Source organism: Mustela erminea, chromosome 2 (genome assembly GCF_009829155.1).
Source record: "Mustela erminea isolate mMusErm1 chromosome 2, mMusErm1.Pri, whole genome shotgun sequence".
NCBI classification, from domain to species: Eukaryota; Metazoa; Chordata; class Mammalia; order Carnivora; family Mustelidae; genus Mustela; species Mustela erminea.
Window position 1 is genome coordinate 117,518,832 of NC_045615.1, and position 20,023 is coordinate 117,538,854.

At 37.8% G+C, this 20,023-nt stretch overlaps 1 protein-coding gene across 4 annotated transcripts in view; it reads left to right on the plus strand.

Annotated features, from left to right (window-relative positions):
- The window catches only part of ZCCHC4 (zinc finger CCHC-type containing 4), a 43,697-nt gene that overhangs the window by 13,719 nt on the left and 9,955 nt on the right, over nt 1-20,023 (plus strand). For 2 of the 4 annotated variants that reach the window (XM_032334017.1, XM_032334018.1), the window contains exons 4-9: nt 681-956; nt 1,447-1,527; nt 9,029-9,101; nt 13,157-13,307; nt 14,929-15,029; nt 19,695-19,754. In XM_032334017.1, the coding sequence (XP_032189908.1) occupies nt 681-956; nt 1,447-1,527; nt 9,029-9,101; nt 13,157-13,307; nt 14,929-15,029; nt 19,695-19,754 (742 nt within the window). The remainder of the gene's footprint in view (nt 1-680; nt 957-1,446; nt 1,528-9,028; nt 9,102-13,156; nt 13,308-14,928; nt 15,030-19,694; nt 19,755-20,023) is intronic. The other 2 variants (XM_032334019.1, XM_032334020.1) reach the window with 1 other exon arrangement.

Genomic DNA, 20,023 nt, shown 5'->3' on the forward strand with positions numbered 1-20,023 from the left:
CTAATCATCTCTAATAAAATGAAAGGGGGGAAAAAACCCCAAAGTGGTAACTTTGAAATCAGATAGGAGGATGACTTGAAAGGGATCAAATGGGATATCAGTACGGGTTTTTTTTTTTTTTAAAGGCTTTGGATATTGTCTTACTTTTGGGGGGGATGAGCTTTTTCAGAATTGCTTTCCTTGGTGCTGCTAAGAATAGAGGAACTTTGTAGCAAGGTTTTTTCTCCTAGGAGGTAATTTTTCTTGCTAAGTATGCCATAAAAAATTGAAGAATGATCTTAATTTCTCATTTTAAAATGACTGTCATACTGAGCCAGACTATTTAACACTTCAGAGTTAGAACACATGGATTTGTCAATAAATTTAAACGTGATGGTAGTCTCCATTACTACTAAGTTGTTTGAGTAATATATTATATTCACATTTTAAATGGATATTGATCCTCATTCAGTGACTGAATTAGAGCATCTCAATTCTTATAAAATTGCTGATTCTTTTCTACTTTGTAGGTATGCAGCTGGACATCAATTCCAGCCAACATTCCACAGATTTTTCTTACCTTTGCTTCTTTACACAGTACTCTTTAGGAGGTAATAGTACTTTGTGCCTCCCAAAAAGAGCAAACAGAAATTGTCTTTAAAACATCAAACTTAAAATCTGTGTTGACTTATGTCTTGAAGGTACGTGAAGTTCATTGAGTTGCCCTTGTCTCAGAGGAAGTTTTGTCAGGGATGTCAGCAGCTGCTGTTGCCAGATGACTGGGAGAAGCATCAAGAGCACCGGGTGGTAGGTGATATTTCTATCACCCAGTTGAAAAGGCCCAGTCAGCTTCTTTATCCACTGGAAAACAAGAAGACAAATGCCCAGTATCTGTTTGCTGATCGGAGCTGTCAGTTCTTGGTAGACCTACTTTCTACCCTTGGATTCACAAGAGTCCTGTGTGTTGGAACACCGAGGTATGCTATATGATTTTTTAAAGATTTCTACTATCCCCACTATTTAAGCTGTAAGAAAAAATGATCACATAGTTATTTACTATGTTCTGGGAAATCGCATGCAGTTTCAAATAAGCAAGAGAAGTATAAAGCACAGTCCCTCTCTTGAGGAGTTCGTAATCTACATTACATTTCAGAGAAATCTTTGTAGATTTCTGATATATGACAGGAGATTCCTTCTGATTTGATTTTTTAATTGCTTATCATTTTAGACTCCTCTTTTTCAGATAAGTTCTACCTTTTAAAAAAAATGTTTGAAAAACCGAAACCTTGGTTATATCTGCCAAATTCTCTTCAGTGTTTTATTGAAATATTAGAAATACCAGGAGAACATTGGTGGGGTTGTTTTGGTTTATTTGCTTATTATCTGTGGCATTTGTGATTCCTCATTAAGGAATCACATTCCTTATGTGGAATGATTCCTCATTCATGCTTTCATGAATTGTTTTAGGTTGCATGAGCTGATCAGATTGAAAGCATCAGGTGAAAAGAAGTCTAACATTAAAAGCCTTTTATTGGATATTGATTTTAGGTAGGTTTATAAAGTCTGATATTTATTCTCGTTTACTGTCTCCTGTTTCTGTTTAATGTTTTTCTCTTATTTGTTGTTTATTACCTGTTGCAGTCCTTTACTGTTCAGAAGTAGTAATTGGTTAGAAGCCACCTTTTTAGTCATATAAACTCCCCTTGTAATCTTCCATATTTCAAACAGAAAGGCAGTGGATTTCTTTTGTTGTTGTTGGGTGTGCTTCCTAAATTTTTTCAGTGAATGTGTCTCATTGACTTGGGCTTGTATTGTAGAGGTAAATTCGTACTGACTGAAATTTCCTCTCATACACTTATTTTTCAAAAATAAATTTGAACTTCTCCCAGGATTTTGTTTCATCATGATGTTTTAATATATTTATTTAATGATGTGCATATTGGCTTTTATTGGATATAGCTTTCACTGGATATAGACAGGTCTTAAAGCATAGGATTAGCAGACAGCTGGAATCTGTGGGAGAAGGTCAGAATTAAATAGCATCTGATGTGTTGGGACAAACAAAGAGGAGCACACGTGGCCCTTAGGTGATAATTTAGAAGCAGATGTGTCCACCCACAGTCTCTGGGATCCTGTAAACTTGAAGTACTTTTCCAACTTCAGTTGTTTGAAGTTTTAAATTGGGACACAGTGCACTGAAAACCCACCAAGTTAAGGTGTATGTGCCAGTGGTTTGGGGTATATTCATTATGTCTTGCAGTAATCACCCCCATCCAATTCCGGAACATTTCCATTCTTTTCCATTCCGAAAAGAAACCCTCTCCCCACTTGCTGTGATGGTCAGTGATCTGGCTTCTATCCCTGTGGGTCTGTTGGTTCTGTGTGTGTCCTGTAAATGGCAATCCCCATATGTGACCTGTGCTTGTGGCCTCTTCCATGTGCCGCTGTGTTCATCCAGCTCACGGAATGGAACAGTACTTTACTCCTTTCGAGGCTGTATTGATGTTCCACTGGATAGATGTATCAGATTCTTGTTTTAAATACCACATTCCTTTCCTAAAGAATGACTGTTAAATTATTGTCAGTGTATTATTTTAAAGGTAGAAGTTTAACTCTGGGGTTCTTATAACAGTGCAAACAGTAGCTGGTGTTTGCATTGGGTGTTCGCACTGAGTGCTTGTCCTGGGTGAAACCCTGCTCTCCTCAGTCAGTCCTCACAAGAGTCTCGGCTGTACGGTACGTGCTGTTATCCTCCTCGCTTTCCAGATGTGAAAAACCAAGGTACAAAGAGGTGAAATAACTTGACCTAGCAGTGATGAGTGGCCAAGTCAGGATTCAAACCCAGTCATTGTGGCTCCAAAATTGATACCCTCTGGGAATAACTTGCTTTTAAATTTGTACAGAAGCTTTTTTTATATGGCCCATTTCTCTCTTGTCCTAATGTCTCTCTCTTTCTCCATTTTCCTTTGTGCCTGTTCCACGAAGGTTCACATGAGTCAGCAGTGGGTTTACAGGTTATTCATATATTTGGAATATGGCCCTCCTTCATCAGGCACCTTTCCTTGGAGCCTGGAGATCTATTTATGTCAGACAGGACGTATTGGCTCACATGACTGGAGCCTAGGATCTAGCAGGCCTCCCTGCAGGCGAGGTCCTGGGCCTTGCCTGGTGTAGTTCGGGCTGCATCTTTCTCTTTCCGCCTCTCGTTCTTTCTTGGGATTGGCTTTTACTTCCTGCTCATTGCCAGGAATTTTGGTGGCAGCAGATTTCAGCTTAACTGTCTAGGAGACAGCTCTCTTTCCTGAGAACCCTAGCAGCACAGCTCCAGGGAGGGACTGGCTTGGCTGGAACTGTATGCCTATTCCAGAACCTTCTCTGTGGCCTCGCAGGTAGAATTCCCTGGCAGCCCTGACCAAACACATTGAGTGGGTTCACCAAAGGAAACCCTCTCTGACCATAGGTGCAGGGGAGACACACACACACACACACACACACACACACACACACACACGTCACGTGTCCAAAATCGAATTAGTTAACATAATGTGTATCAGTTGTCAGCAGCACTCACCTTCTCACCTTTGGGACTTTTACCTCAGTGAAAATGGTACAGGGTTGTTTTTCTAATAGTACAAGTTCTTTGAAGTTACCATACAGTTTGTTTTTTATTTCATTCAAGTCAAGCTTTTTCCAAGCTAGTTGTGGTGGACTGGTTTCTACACAAACTAGAAAAAAAAATCAGTGATTCATCTTGACTTGTTCAAATTTCAAGGATCTCCGGTTTACTTTTTTTTTTTTTTTTTTTTTAATAGCAGCTTTTTAAAGAGACATGGTCTTTAATTCTGTCACCTAAAACCTTATGGATTTTGGCTTTTTAGACCTTTTTTATGCATATAATCATTTTAAAAAGTAAGAATTAGTCTTTTTTCCCCCACCAAATATCAGGCATATTTTTGTCTTTTAAATTGAGATGTATTTCACATAGAGGAAAGAGGTTTTTAGTATTCTTCACAAGGTTGTGCAGCCATCACCGCTACATAATTCCAAACATTCCATCATCTTTGATGATGTCTCCATCATGGTCCCCATGAGTGACCTCGCCTCTTTTCCCCCTCCCCCAGCCCTTGGCCATCACTAATTCACTTTCTGTCTCTATAGATTTGCTTATTCTGGATATTTCATAAAAATGCATTCATACAATATGTGGCCTTTAGTATCTAGCTTCTTTCATTTAATGTTGTATTTTCAAGGTTCATCAAGTTATACCTTCTTATGGCTGAATAACAACTCCATTATAAGGATATGCCAAATTGTGTTTATCCATTCATCAGTTTATGGACATTTGTGTCACTTACGCATTTGGCTCTTTTGACTAATGCTGCTGTGAACGTTTGTGTGCAAATTTTGTGTGAATATAGGTTTTACTATCTCTTGGGTATTGTGCGAATTTTTTAGGGCTGCGATAACAGAATAACCATAGATAGGGTGGCTTTAACAACAAAAATTTATTGTCTCAGTTCTGGTGGCTAGAAATTCAAGATCAAGGTATCAGTAGGTTTGGTGACTTCTGAGGTCTTTCTCCTTTGGTTGCAGGTGACCTTCTTCTCACTGTATTCTAACATGGTCTGTCCTGTGTGTGTGTACATCTCCAGTTTCTCTTTGTGGGTCCAGATTTCCTCTTTCATAAGGACTCCAGTTATCCTGCATCACAGACAACCCTAATAACCTCATTTTATTTTAATTGCCTTTTTAAAAGGTCTTCAAATACAGTCATAGTCTGAGATACTGTGGATTAGGGGCTCAGTAGATTAATGTTGAAGAGTTACAGTTCAACACACAACAGGTATTTATCTTAGGAGTAGAATTGCTGGGTCACATGGTAGCTCTACTTTGAACTTCTTGAGGAACTGCTAAACTATTTTTTAAGGTGACTACCATTTTGCATTTCCACCAGCAATATATGCAGATTCCAGTTTCTCCACATTCTTGTCAGCTCTTGTTATTGTCTATCTGTATTTTTAAATAAATTAATTACTTGTTTTTTTGAGAGAGATAATGGACACAGGCAGGCAGGGGGAGGGGCAGAGGGTGATGGAAAGAAAGAATCTTAAGCAGGCTCCATGCACAGCATGGAGCCCAATGCAGGGCTTGATCTCAGGGCCCTGAGATCATGACCTGAGCTGAAATCAAGCTCAGCTTGGTGAGCATAACCAGCTGAACCTCCCAGGTGCCCCTGTTGTTTGTCTTTCTAATGTGGTATCTCATTGTGATTTTGTTTTGCATTTTATTAATGGCTCATGATGCTGAACATCTTTTCATGTGCTTATAGGCCATTTGTTTATCTTTTTGGAGAAATGTCTATTCAACTGTCCAATTTTTAATTGGTTGTTTTTGTTAAGTTGAAAAGTAAATATACTCTGGATACTAGACTATTAAAAATTAATTTTTTTAAAAAATTTCATTTTGTATTGTTCATTCCTAGCGTCCTAATTTATTTTTTAAAAAACAGTATAAAACACACATTGGTTAAAATTTACCACGTTAGTTATTTATGTGTACAGCTCAGTAGTGTTAAGTAAGTTGAATATCTTCACGTTGTTCTACAGCCAGTCACCAGAACTATCCATCATAGCTGAATTACTTTTAATTTGAAAGATTTACATGGACCCTTAACTCTTAATTTAAGCTATATGTCTTTTAGTTTTATCTTTCTTGAGCCTGTATATTAAAATTTCCTGGACAGAGTAGGGGGATGTGGTTAAAGTTATTTTGTAACTTATTGAATATACTGATACTTTTTTCTTTTTGTATCTATAAGCTTCTGTGTATGTGTTGGAAACAAAAACTGAAGGTATTGTAATAGTTAGCATAGCTTCTTTTATACGGAGTCAGTTCTGTAAAAGGTTGACATTGGGTATTAAGAGAGAGCTCGTTGGGGTACATGGGTGGCTCATTTGGTTGAGTGTCTGACTTTTGGTTTCGGCTCAGGTCATAATCTCAGGGTTATGAGACTGAACCACACACTGAGCTGGTGTGGAGCCTGCTTGGTATTCTCTCTCCCTCTCCCTATGTCTCCCCCCAGTAAATTAAAAAGAGAAAGAGAGAGAGATTTTATTTTACTGAAACACGTTACTGGCCAGAGTGAACAGTCTGTTGCCTGTACTGACGATATTGTGGGGTATAAAGTAGGTTCAGATTTTTCACAAGGACCACAATTAAATCAGGAACAAATTCCTATGTGATATAGAGTGACAGCAAGTAGTTACTTTGGGCACTTTGACTTTAGTTTGTCGTCAGCCTACAAAAGGTCTGTCCAAGGCTTCAGAGAACTACCCCAACTCCAATGTTACATATGCTATAAATATCCTCTTCAGGGGGTCTAAGATACGAAGTTAACATTTGCTAAGATGGATTTTTATATGCTCCAATTTTAGCATGAAAGATGTGAAACTCTATTTGGCAAACTATCATCCAAATAAAGTTATATCAAAAAAATGGATTTCTTAGGTTCATTTCATGGACTAATTTTATTCAGCTCTTGATTACATTTCCTGTGTATAGAGCATGTTTCACACTTGGTAACTGACTCTCATTTAAAGAGAATGAATGGCCAAATTAAATGAATGTCCTTTTGCAGTTTTCAAGTGCATGCATTTCTGATTGGTTTTGTTTGCCTTATTCAATACAGAGAATAATTCTTCGAGGCCAATTTCATTTTAAGAGGGTAATGTTCAGTGATTTTTCATAATTTAAAATATGAAAAATTATGCTCCCTTGTTTGTATTTGATGGAAACTCGGAGCTGAAATCTTGGCTTTTTTCTCTCTCTGACTCTGCCTACTGCTGCCCAGAATGTTTTGGACAAGCGTGCTGTGCTGAATTTTATGTAAATAAAATTTTCTTTTTTAATTTTTAGAAAAAGACTATTGTATCTTTGAGAAGCAATACAAAAAATGGAGAGGGGGTAGAAATATATTTTAAAAGGAATTCTATTTTCCTTTGTTCACACTTAACAACAATGCAAGAAAGAAGAAAATCCTCAAATGATAGTCAGTCCACAATAGTACTGGTATTGAGATATACTTATATATAAAATAACTGATATATCTATATTATCCATTATTTAGAATTTAGTTAATTAGGAAGACATTTGTTTATTGATGGCAATTGACATTTTCCCAGCATTTTGGAATGTTCATCAGGTTACAGTCTATTTCAAATGTTTTTTCAGTTATCCAAACCTTTTGTTTATTTCTTCAGTGCAAATTTATGTTTTATGAAATCCGCAGATGTACTGACAGTATCTCAAATGATATTAGGGGACATTGTACTTAGAATGAACAGCTGTTCTTCTGTCTCTACAGAACAGGAAGAAATGGGTTTAGATTATAGGAGGAGAAATTTTGCTTGGACATAAATGTAATTCCCTAACATGAGGGGCGTTAAGACATAAATCTTTATAGCCGGTACTTACTAAAGTAGTGACGCCTAGCCATTTCAGTAAATGCTATGTAGCTGCTTTGTATTAAACACTTTACATATATTTTCTCATTTATACTTACCAAGTTCAATGAAGTAAGACACTATTATTTTTTTCCATTTTGTAGATGAAGAAACTGAGGCTCTGGTAGGATAACTAACTCACTAAGTTTACATGGATAATAGTAAGACACCTAGTGTTTTTTTTTTTTGTTTTTTTTTTAAGATTTTATTTGAGAGAGAGTGTGTGTGTGAGAGAATACAGGAAGGAGTAGAAGGGGAGGGAGAGGGACAAGCTGAGTGCAGATCCCTGTGTGGGGCTTAATTCCACAGCCCCAAGATCATGACCTGAGCCAAAATCAAGAGCTGAATGCCTAACTGACTGAGCCACCCAGGCCCCCCAAGACCCAGTGTTTGAAACCATACTGTCTGACTACAGAACCTGTATAACTTTTAACCATAGTGTAATATGAAAGGGATAAAGCAGGTCTGTGCATTAGACTACGTGCTTATCATGGGCGGCAAGTCAGTTATGGACAGTAAGAGAGGAGTAGAAGTAGAAGCAAAGTGTCACTCTCACGATTTGATTAAAGAAGTTGTGTAAATAAGCATGTGCCCCTGGATTTTTTTCACTAGGTTATGGATTCTGTACAAGGATAGTGTGGTTCGTATGTGAATTGTTTATAGCAAAATTTTGGAGGTTCACAATGCTATCCTGATATTACACAAAAAATTCAGAATTCAGCAAGAGCTAACTAGACCCATATATATAAAAAGGGGGAAGATGCAGAGACAGACAATACAAATACAATTAAGGTGTAAAGAAAACTCAGTCTTGTAAGAAATCAAGTAAATGCAAATTTAAACCATAATATGCTATGAATTTTTAGTAAATTAGCAAAAATTTATGAAATGTTAATGCCCAAAGCTGGTACTTTCATTCGTTACTGATTGCATTTTAAAGTAGTATCTTAGAAGAATAAAATTGTTCAATCAGTAAATAAATATCTCTCTTTCCTGACACTAATTCAGTAAATATGAAATGCACAGGCTTATTTTTCTTATATATTGAGAAGCATATTTTACTGAGCTAATCTGCAATAGACAAGAAATGCTTTGTATTAAATATTTTTTTTTGTTAACCACAGAAGAAAATAATTAACAGCTGTTGAGCCAAAATGTTGATTCAGTGTTTTTCTTGAAATTATTAAGTATGAGAGATGCATTTTAATTGCCATCCCATCTCAAACTTAAATTATATAACAATCTATCAGTAATATCATTGTTTCTGTATAATTCTGTAGTTTGAAGGAACATGAGAATTTTGTATGTGAGTCTTCTGTAGTTTTCTCACTGGCTTATTAACTTGGGAACATAATTTAAGTTTGATATTCATTCATTGTTACTGACTGCCTGAGAGTTTGGGAAAATATTCTTTATTTCAAGAAACTAAGGAATGATGAAGTTGCTTTTATTAAGGGTGTGATTTTATAGTTTTAAAACTTCGTTTGTATTTACTTACTATATAGCCATAACTAAGCAAATAACTACAGTAATAAATTATTTTACAGGTATTCACAGTTTTATATGGAAGATAGCTTTTGCCATTATAACATGTTTAACCATCACTTCTTTGATGGAAAGGTAAGAATTACAACCGTTATCCTTGTTACTGTGGAAGAACAAGTTCCAGAGTACCTCCTTTCTTATTTTTTAGAATCCCTCAAGATCAAATCGTGGCTGTTGCACCATTTATTGATTGGCTTTTTCCCCCCTTCATCCACTGAGTGTGTATCTCATCTAGAAGTGATTGTGTATTCTTCTTTTGTCACTTTTCACTGCTTTTTGGATATAGACACACTTTCTTACCATGGCCTCCAGGGCTTTGCCCGATCTGACACCTGCCACCTTCCAGTCTCTCTTCTCGTTACTGCTCTGGGGTTTGTGTTTGTGTTCTGCATGTATGACTCATCTGGGACTGTCTTTTCCACCACACAGGCTTTTGCCCATGCTGTTCCCTCTGCCTTCTAGTTTTTGTTAACTTCACCTCGTCCTTCAAAGCTCTGTTCCAAGTCGCTTTCTCTAGGCTGCCCTTAAACCCAGACGAGGTCGGGCTGTCTTCTCTAGCTATATGATACTGTAATTAAATAACTGGTTAGTTGTTTGATGTCTGCCTCCCTGGTAAATTTCATGTCCTGATTAAGGGGATTCATAGTTTTATTAGACTAATTCTTAAAAATTAGACAAGTTTGAGAGTGACCCCTTATCTGTGAGCTCTGGGTGATAGTGATGGTGATAATGGTAGAGGCCCTCAATGGGTAGCAGGGGGTAGCTTCTTTCAATAATACGATGTTAGTAATGTCACTATGAATAAGCAGCATAGCAGAGCTGATACTTTTACTCCTCGATTGAGCTCTTTGTGAGTCATATTACAAGATAAAAACTATACCCAACCAAGTAATCACAGCGGACAGGAAGTTGGCCACAACTGTTTGAAATGATCAAGACTACCTGAAGCACATATCCATATATGCATGTAAATCAATTTTGCAAAAATTGTGAACCCTGTATAAATATATATTGTTTTTTAAAATGTTAATTAATGATAGAAGAAAAACCAAGCAAAACTAAAAAAAACCCAAAAAACTAGTATCTAGGAAATGAAAACAAATTCTAAATTGTTGGTTGGGATTAAAAAACGAGTCTTCTGATTCAGTCTAGCCAGTCTCTTTCCATGAGACTCAGTCAGCATTGGGGTATATATTTTTTAGCTGTGATCACCATGAAAACCAAGTATTGAAATAAATAGCAGTTAGAAATAGACATAGGTCAGTTTCCCAAAGGGCTTATGTGGTCAATAATCTCTAGGATTTGAGAACTGATTAGATGAGTGTGAAGAAGAGAGAAGAATTGCAGACTCACTTGGCAACAGATGATGATGGACTTCTCAGCTAGGCCAGTGGTGGTGGGGAAAAGAGAGGTGGGTTCCGTGGGCGTTTCACAGATGGAAGCCAGAAGGCTTGGTGGTAAGTGTACTGGGGTAGAAGTCACAGATGACTTGGTTGTCTGGCCTGACTTTGTATTTCATTCTTCAAAACAGAGGAGGGAAAGTTGAAAGTGGAAGTTGGAAATGTTGGGTTTGTGAGGCAGGTAGAATATTGCTGTAGAGGTATTCAATATGACTTCTTGGAACTCTGGGGCCTCAGGCTCCAGGGTGTGGTCAGGGGCATGTGTGTCAGGGCCAGCATCAGAGGAGGTGAAATAACTGAGTGTCTCTTGTTGCTAGATGCTGGTTTGTTTATGTGCGTCTTGTTTTTCTTACCATGACTTTGCTTTCTATCTTGAATGGTAATGGTGAGATAAGAGTGAAATGACATTTGAATACCTAATAGTTGCCTAACCATTGCTTATATTTTAAGAATAACATGTAGGGGCACCTGGGTGGCTCAGTGTGTTGGGCATCTGCCTTCAGCTGAGGTCATGATCCCAGGTTCTGGAATTGAGCCCTGCATCGGGCTCCCTGCTGAGGGAGCCTGCTTCTCCTCTGCCTGCCATTTCCCCTGCTTGTGCTTGCTCTTTCTCTCTCTCTCTCTCTCTGTGTCAAATAAATAAATAAAATATTTTTAAAAATGTAATATGTAATTAGCCTTTTCCTAGAAAATTCTTTTTAACTTTTATTGAAAGCTTATGGAATTATCTTTTAAGTTTCTAAAATAATGGTTGGAATAAGCTGCCAAGACTGAGCTCCACTTTATTTTTCCCAGAAGAAAACAATTGTGTAGCCCAGGCTTTCCTTTCTCTATATTTTAGGAGCAGCCTTTACATAGCACTGCAACTGTAGAGATTGATCTCCAGAAAACTATTGTCTTGGATGATTTTATGATGGGCCCTTTTTCTGCCTACTTCCTGAGTCAAGGTTTTCTGTGGAAGCTTACCATCTACTAATCAATCGCTGAGTATTTAAGTATTGGCCAGGTGCCTGTGAAGGTGTGCAGGGTGCTTTGGGGAATATAAGCCCCTTCACAGCCCACTGGATTAAAAAGCAGGAGTTACCTGTGCAGGATTTTCTCATAGAAAATCATATAGTCTTTCAGGTAGTAGAAAATATCATATGCCTTAATGGGCAAGGAGGTTGAAGTATGTACAGGGGATCATTACTTAAAGTACCAAACACCTTGGGGGCACCTGGGTGGCTCAGTAGATTAAGTGTCTGCCTTTGGCTCAGGTCATGATCCCAGGGTCCTGGGATCAAGCCCTGCTTTGGACTCCCTGCTCAGCTCCCTGCTCTCTCTCCTTCTCCATCTGCCCCTCCCCCTGCTCATGTGCACACACTTGCGCTCTCTCTCAAACAAGTAAGTAAATAAATCTTTAAAAAAAATAATGAAGTACCAAGCTCTTTTTTAGTGATGATTGAGATGAAAGACAGAGTTAAGACACTGTCAGCATTGGTGGTATAAGCAAGCATCTGGTTTCCACGGGTGGCCAACATTAGGACCCTCAGCAGGTCATGATGGGACATCATACCATTGATTCTTACCTGGAAACAAATGTACTCTATTGGTTTTTTAATTTGGCTAAGACTTTAGGTTTCATTTACTTGTTTATTTTATTTTCCTACTTTTAAGTCTAAGGAACTGGAAGGTTTTTCAATAACATCATCTGTACTTTAAGTCCTTGTTCATGTAGGCAGGTTAAGGAAGTGCCAGGCAGCACTTGAAAAATGATTAACCTTCCTGACACGCCATCCCTCGCTCCAGGACTTCCAGTGGGAAGTTAATAAAGACTGTCCCCAGGAAAGGGGATTAGGATGTTGTCGTTTTTCCTCTCATCAATTGAATCTTCTAAATTGATTTAGTAGTAAAACAATATATTTTTTATTATAAAGTACATATGGGTTTATTAAAGTTTAAAATGCCATTAAACTTTAAAGTCTTAGGCTATTCTGTATACTGTTGATTTGCTTTTATAGGTGAGTGCTTGAAAATGACTGCAAAGTCAGTAGACTGGGGTTAGTGTTACAGGTATATCTCTTATTATCTGTTCTCCTGAAGCAGAAAATAATAAATATGCTAGACAGTGCATAATGTTAATTTTACAGTGACTAAAAACACTTCGTTAATAGCCTGGTTTCGTGGCTCGGCTAAGCTTTGTTGTTTGTGGACTTTCATTCATTTACTTAGTGTGCGTGTCCAAACATGTCTATCCAACACCTGCTGCCCAGCAACGTGTGCGAGGTGACTGGTAACGCGTAGCTCTTATTAAACTGAACTTGTGGTGGACAAACCAGACAGGAAAAAAATAGGTCTTATTCGTCTTTGTGTCTCCAGTGTTTAGCTCAGTCCCCGCTTCTGTTTGTGGGATTGAATTTAGCGTTTTAGATAGTCTTCATGGGTAATGAGTTTTTCTCTCTTGGGTTACTAAATTTAGTTTTTTAATTTAACCATTTGAAATGTGTAGTCCTCTGATAGTGATGGTGCTTGAATTTGCAATTTTAAAAACCTGCTTATCAAGGAACCCAAAAGATAAAATCTCCTGGGGGCTGAATGAGAGAGGCTTCTGGATGTCACTGAGGGACTCTGGGGTGGCAGGATGGGTGAAGTTTCAGGACAAACAGTGGGACTGAGCCTAATGCATTCTCTGAATAGGATGGAGTGCCTCCCTCTAGTCCTCATTTAGAAATGAATTTTTATTTGTTCCAGGCTGCCCTTGAAGTATGCAGAACATTTTTACAGGAAGATAAAGGTGAGGGAGTCATTATGGTGACAGATCCTCCTTTTGGTGGCTTGGTTGAACCTCTGGCTGTTACATTCAAGAAGTTAATTGCTATGTGGAAAGAAGGTCAAAGCCAAGGTGTGTAATTTATTACTTACTGCAAAATAAACATGTATCTGTATATCTGCTTTCTGTCAAATATTAGCAGAGCTCAGTGAATCAGAGCTCTGATAAAATATACATGTCTTGAGTTGTGTGTGTGTGTGTGTGCGTTTTTTAAACAGATTTATTTGAGAATGCGGGAGACTTCATTATCATGATACACTTCGTATTATCCTAATCATGTGTTCTCAACATGACTTGTAGGTGAACATAAGGGGACCTTATAAAGAATAGGAATAAACTGTTGTCATTTATTCAATAAATACTTACTGAGTGGCCCCTATGTACAGGTGCTGTTTAGGTGCTAGAAATAGAGACTGAACCAGACAGATACATATTCCTGCCCGCATGGATCTTACATTACATGTTCCTGAAGTCTTGCCCACAGCTCTAAGAGGGGGCCCAGTCTCTGGCTCAGAGCTCTAAACTGTGCCAAGATTTGGGTAGGAAGATGGGATATGCACGAACCATACAGTGGTTATCAGTGACAAATAGATACCCACATGGACAGATACCCACGTGGGTTAATGGCTGGGGGTTATTATTCCGTTTAAAGTGCCTTAGGCCTTCAAAATAGTTTATTTAATTAACTGTCTAATTGGTATGATCATTTTTTAGTTTCCAGTTAGCAAATTGATAAACTGAAAGAGTGTCAGGAATTTGTGATCAGGTTTCCCCTTTAATTATGCTACATAAATAATGTGCTTTGGAGACAGAATGCAAAAGAAATCTGAAACATGACTCATAGTGTTAAGTATTCCACTTATTTTCAGTTCTTAAGTCCACTGATCAGAATGGATAAAGTAAGTCAGTGTTATTGAAGAAGCAATGAAGAGATCTTCTTTGAATTTCAATGGGCTTGAATTTCAGTTCTGCCACTTATTAGCTGCATGAACTTGAAAAAATGACTTAAATCTTACGGCTTCAGTTGCCCTTCTATGAAATGGGGTTATTAATATCTAACTCCAGGGGTTACTATAAGGAGGTAATATATAGAAAGTACCTGGCATTGGGCTCAGCCTGTACGAGGTGCTCTGTAAATAATAGCTATGTCCCCTGTCATTGAAGTTAATTTTAATTGTTTTTAAGAATCTCCCATGCTTCAGGAAAGATTGATTCATCCCTGAAAACAGACATAATGAGCTGTGGCAGAGCTGGGATGCTGACCTGAGGCCTTCTACCTTCTGGCCCAATGCTTCCTGCCACCATATCGCAATGATCTTGGGACTTCTTTGGGATATCTTTGCTTTGAGCTAGAATATAGAGATTGTGTGTGTAAGGACTACTCTTACATACCATTTATACCTGCATTTAATGTAAATGTAATATTTCCTTTAATGAATTTAATTAATTAATTAATTAAATGAATATTTCATTTAATATAAAATGTAATGTATGGTAAAATAATATTTCCATTGACTTTTGGGAAAGGTCAAGTTGTAAATGGCACTCTGGTAAACATTCTTTTCTTTAGTATGATTTAAGTGCATTGAACAATTGTAATTTCTCCCAATATTAGAGGTCTTTCAGTTACAGCTCTTTTTTTTTTTTTTCAATATCAGTTTCTTATTTTCTTTTCCTTTTTGTGACCCATTAGATAGCAGTCAAAAAGAACTACCCATATTCTGGATTTTCCCCTATTTTTTTGAATTCCGAATTCGTCAGTTTTTTCCAAGCTTCTGCATGCTGGATTACCAGGTATAGTAAATATTCTGTTTTCTGGCATGGTTGATAAATGGGCATTCTGCTTAAGTAAATATTCTGATGAGACAATCCATCGATTTTAGTAAAGGAAAATATCATAAGCTGTATTAAACACTAAAATTGAAACATACATCGCTTAGTCCAGAGGTTCCTAAATGTAATTCTTAGGGTGCTGAAATCCATATTAAAAATATAGATTCTTAGGTGCCAAAATACACATATGAAGTCAAAATTAGAGGGTACAGCCCCAAGAAACCACATTTTACCAAACTTCCAAGGTGCCTGCAGCGCAGCCAGGTTTTAGACCAGCTGACCTCACTGGCCCCAAAGTCATTGTTATGAACAGGACTTTTGTCTGTTCAGAGGTTGTAGAGAAGTCAGTTGCTTTTTCTGGTCGGTGGAATGTCAACTACACTTTACTGTGCCACTCAGAGGATGCCAGGAGCTCTGAAGGGAGGTGTGTCTGAGGTGGCAGGTGTCAGAGAAGCAGAGAGGCTGAGGTCCGTGTGTGTGGGCGAGTGTGCTGATTTCAGGGTGGAGTTGACTGGCCCTTCTTCCCACCTCTGCCCTCAACTCTTGCTGCTTCAATGTCCACTTTCCTGTCTTCATTTCCTTGGGTTCTGAAGTTAACCCCCTTGTCACCATCACCATGTGGGGTCACCAGGTGGCCACTGCTTCTTCTTTTGTAACGAGATCTTTCTATTTGAGCTTTCTGAGCAATGGACTACCTTGATGAAGGCTTTTTCTGCCCTGGAACTAAAAATGAACATGTCTTCACTACCCATTCCAAGCTAGCACTTGGGTCTCATCTTTCTAATCTTAAAGGCATTTACTATTATGAAAATTATTTAGAAATTCTTAAAGAAACAATGTTACCAAAAATGAGAGGGCAGACCCTACCTGTGATTCCATCCCAAGTAGCAAATATAATAATTTGACACGTTTTACGGGTTTGTAATCATAGCAGATGAATCTGAATTCTGCATTCTTCACTGTGTCTTATGTAAGTATACACTTTAAAATGTAGCTCCATAGTCTTTATGCTATTAATCACTTTATTTTCTTTTAAAGATTTTATTTATTCATTTGACAGCGTGCACAAGCAGGGAGGAGCAGCATGCAGAGGGAGAGGAAGAAGCAGGCTCCCCACTGAGCAGGGAGCCCAGTGTGAGGCGTGATCTCAGGACCCCAAGATCATGACCTGAGCTGAAGGCAGATCTTCACCAACCGAGCCTTCCAGGCACCTGCTTTTAATCACTTTAAATTATTTCATTAGCAGGTTATATTATGAATTGTTAGCTTTTTTTTTTTTTTTAGACATACAGGTTGCTCTCACCTTTATGGTACCATAAATAACACTGCCTTAAACATCTCTGATGCACATAATTTTTTCCATATTTTACATAACTTCCTTAAAATAAATTTCCAAAACTGAAATAGTGTTCCAAAAATTATGTTATCAAATTTAATGGACATTTTTATGGCTACTGAACCGTGTAACAGTTCCTTTCCAAAGTTTATAGCACAAGCTGTTTTAACTTTGATTTCTTGAGCTCTGCATTAGGCAAAGTCCACATCCTTTCTTCCCAAATCTGGTTTACTTTCCTTTTCTGGAGCACATAGTTTTGTTTCTTGTCTGAGGGGTACTTCTAGTATTGACATCTGCAGTACAGAGATAGCGGGCATATCCTAAAGACGTTAACTAAATAAACTATTTTCAGTTGTTAGGAACACCTGCTGCCTTTGACAGTGAATAATCATCTAGTACATCTAATACAATGTCTGGCACAGAGTAATTGAATTTTTGAAAAACAACGTGAACTCCAGAATTGAGAAGGACCTGAGTTTTAATCCTGGTTCTGCCACTTACTTGTGAGGCCTACGCATTTTATCTTGTGACTTGTTAAATGAGAAGAGTAATAATATATCTGCCTCATAAGGTTTTAGGAATTATTTGAGATAATAATGAAGAGGCTTAGTGTTGTCCCGAACACACAGCAAATGTAGACCCAATGGTTATTGCTCTCAGCATTGTCAAGACCAATCAGGTAGTCTCTGGGTGCAGGTAAAACTCTTCTTTGGGGATTTTTTTTTTTTTTTTTTTTTTTTGTACAGTATATGAAACATAGGTCCCTCAGAAAACTGTTCCATGCACATTTAGAAATGAGTTTTCACTGCAGGCAAGAGTTTGAAATGGCAAAGAAGCCAAAGAAGGCAGATCCAGAGTAGAGTGCACAGAGATGTTCATGTGGAGAAACCAGCCATGGCTTGTTTCAACGGTCTGTGTTACTAGAAAGGAACTTGTGGAAATTCTGGAGTCTCAGTTTTGAGAAACAGTTCCGAGGTCCAAGTTTATTAAAAATAATTACACAATTCAGTGTATGGGTGAGAAAAGTTTCTCTAACTAGGCCATTTCAGACTGGGTATCAGACAAAGTGAAAAAAGCAGCCTTTAGAAAGGAGAAAGCCAAACTTTGAAAAGAAAAACTAGAATAAGGTCTGTGAAACAAAACAAATCTTTGTTTGCCCATCGCATGCTCAGTTGGAGAAACTGATTTTACCATATCTCCTGTTGTGTTTATAAGCCTTTATTTGTCATACCTCACCTTGATGTTCCGTCTTTCATTTTTTTCTTAATTTCTTTCTTTCTTTTTTGAAAATTTCTCTGGAGTTACTATTATCCTTTCTGAAACTTTTGCTTTCTTTCTTTTCTTTTGTTATTTTAACCTTATTTTATAGTAATTTCTTTTCTGGTGTATATTAGCTGCCTTCATCAAATGAAAAATTTGGAAGTCTCTTGTCTCCTTCACAGGTCTTCTGCCATAGACCTTGATTAGACTTCTTTCTCACATTGCCCAAGATGATTATAAGCCAACAAACCACAATGCAGTAAAAAAACCAAAATCACTAAATCTCTTTTGTTTGAAATACTTTTCAGGTAAGAGGGAGGCAGAAATGCTGCAGATCTTCATAAAATGTAAAATTATGTAGACTCTTCAGTGATAAAGCACTTGATGAGTACAGAATAAAATAGTCACCAAAAGGGCACCGGGGTGGCTCAGTTGGTCAAGTGTCTGCCTTCGCCTCAAGTCATGATCCCAGGGTCCTGGGATCGAGTCCCATATCAGGCTTCCTGCTCGCTGGGGAGTCTGCTTCTCCCTCTCCCTCTGCCTGCCATTCTGCCTACTTGTGCTCTCTTATCTCTCTGTCAAATAAACAAAATCTTTAATAAAGAAAACAGTCACCAAAGACCTAGAAAAGCAAGAGTTTTATTAAGGGTAGATTAGAAAGGAAGAATGTAATAATGAAAAGAAATTTTGACCCAGAGTCAGAAGTGTGAGTCCTAGCACACTGCCTTTTAAAGGCTCTTTAATTTGAAGAGGGAAAAGTCAGTTTATCTTTCCTGGCCTCTGTTTCCTTACCTATAAAATAAAATGATTGAATGAGGAAAGAGATGGCAGATAAGTTTCACTTTTAGTGCTAAGCCTGATGAATTCGTAGTGACTTTCTGGAGAATTTGTTGAGAATACCAGGCTCAGTGGCAGGGAGTAGTGTGTGATTGATTAGTGATGTCTGCCGCAGGGGCCCAGTTGGGACGAGTTGACATTCAGATCCTGTGTTTAGCATATCTGAACTAGATCACCTCACTTCCCTTCCACCAGGAACATGCTACATCCATCTCTTGTTTCTCCTTAATCCGGGACATTTGTCTGGATTGTTAAAAGTAGAGCTTTGTTTTGTTTTGTTTTAAAGCTATCCCTTAAAAAATCATCCTGTGCAGAAAACTGTTTTTCAAGGTTAGTTTCGTGTTCAGAAGTTAAGATATTTTGACAGGAATTTCTGACAAGTGATTGCAAATTATAAGATGACAACTGAAATTCTTAAAACCTGATGTGTAATAAATATAAACTTTTAATGGGTTTGGAGTGACAAGGGGAATAAAATATATACTATATATAGATAGCTATTATTTTATTTATTTTTTAAAGATTTTATTTATTTGACAGAGACACAGTGAGAGAGGGAACACAAGCAGGGGTAGTGGGAGAGGGAGAAGCAGGCGACCTGCTGAGCAGGGAGCCCGATGCAGGGCTCAATCCCAGGACCCTGGGATCATGACCTGAGCTGAAGGCAGACACTTAATGACTGAGCCACCCAGGCATTCCTAAATAAGAGGTATGTGGGATATGGGGAATATGACTAAAAGACCTTTTTGCTCTGGTGGAAGTTGGCTGATGGCGATCTTTTGATGCAGTGAAATTAAGTAGGTCACAATCCCGAAGAAGTTAGGAAAATACAAGTACTCTGTCTTATTTCATTCATCTTTGTTTCCCTGCTGGATGCCTAGATCATAGTAGGTGCAAAATGAATGTCTGTTGACTTGAACGTCTTGGTTTCTGTATAACTGGTTTCAGTCTCATGTCACAGAAGAAATTTGCGTATAGATAAAATTAAAAGTTAAGAATTGCAGAGATTCTGTGCTTTCCCTCATTTCTATACAGTACTTCATCACATTAATCAGTTCCATGGGAGAAATTTTCTATTTGAAAATGCCTCTCATCATCATTGTGAGTGAAATGTCAGAGATAATGATGGGAAAATGGTGTATCAGCTCTACCAGTAGTGATATGCAATTTGCAAAATTGTGTTTGCTTTACAGCGCTTCCATAGGACGTTTATTTGTGTGGATGAAGCTATGAAATATGGATGTATGTTAGAGGTACATTAATTTACCCTAGCAGCATGCGTTTTACATACCATATGTTTATAGTTAATTAGCACAACAAACCCGCATTTAAAAATAATAATAATCTCAATTAGGTTATGCAAAATCAAGCAATCAACCACCTTCCTGACACATACGTTCTCTGACTCCTTGGGAAACCATAAAGAGATTGTTCTTTCTTTCCTTCTTTTACATCTGCTATGTATTGTATTGCATGGAATATTCCATTTACTAGAAATCTTTCTAAGGCCCTCCTTTCCAGC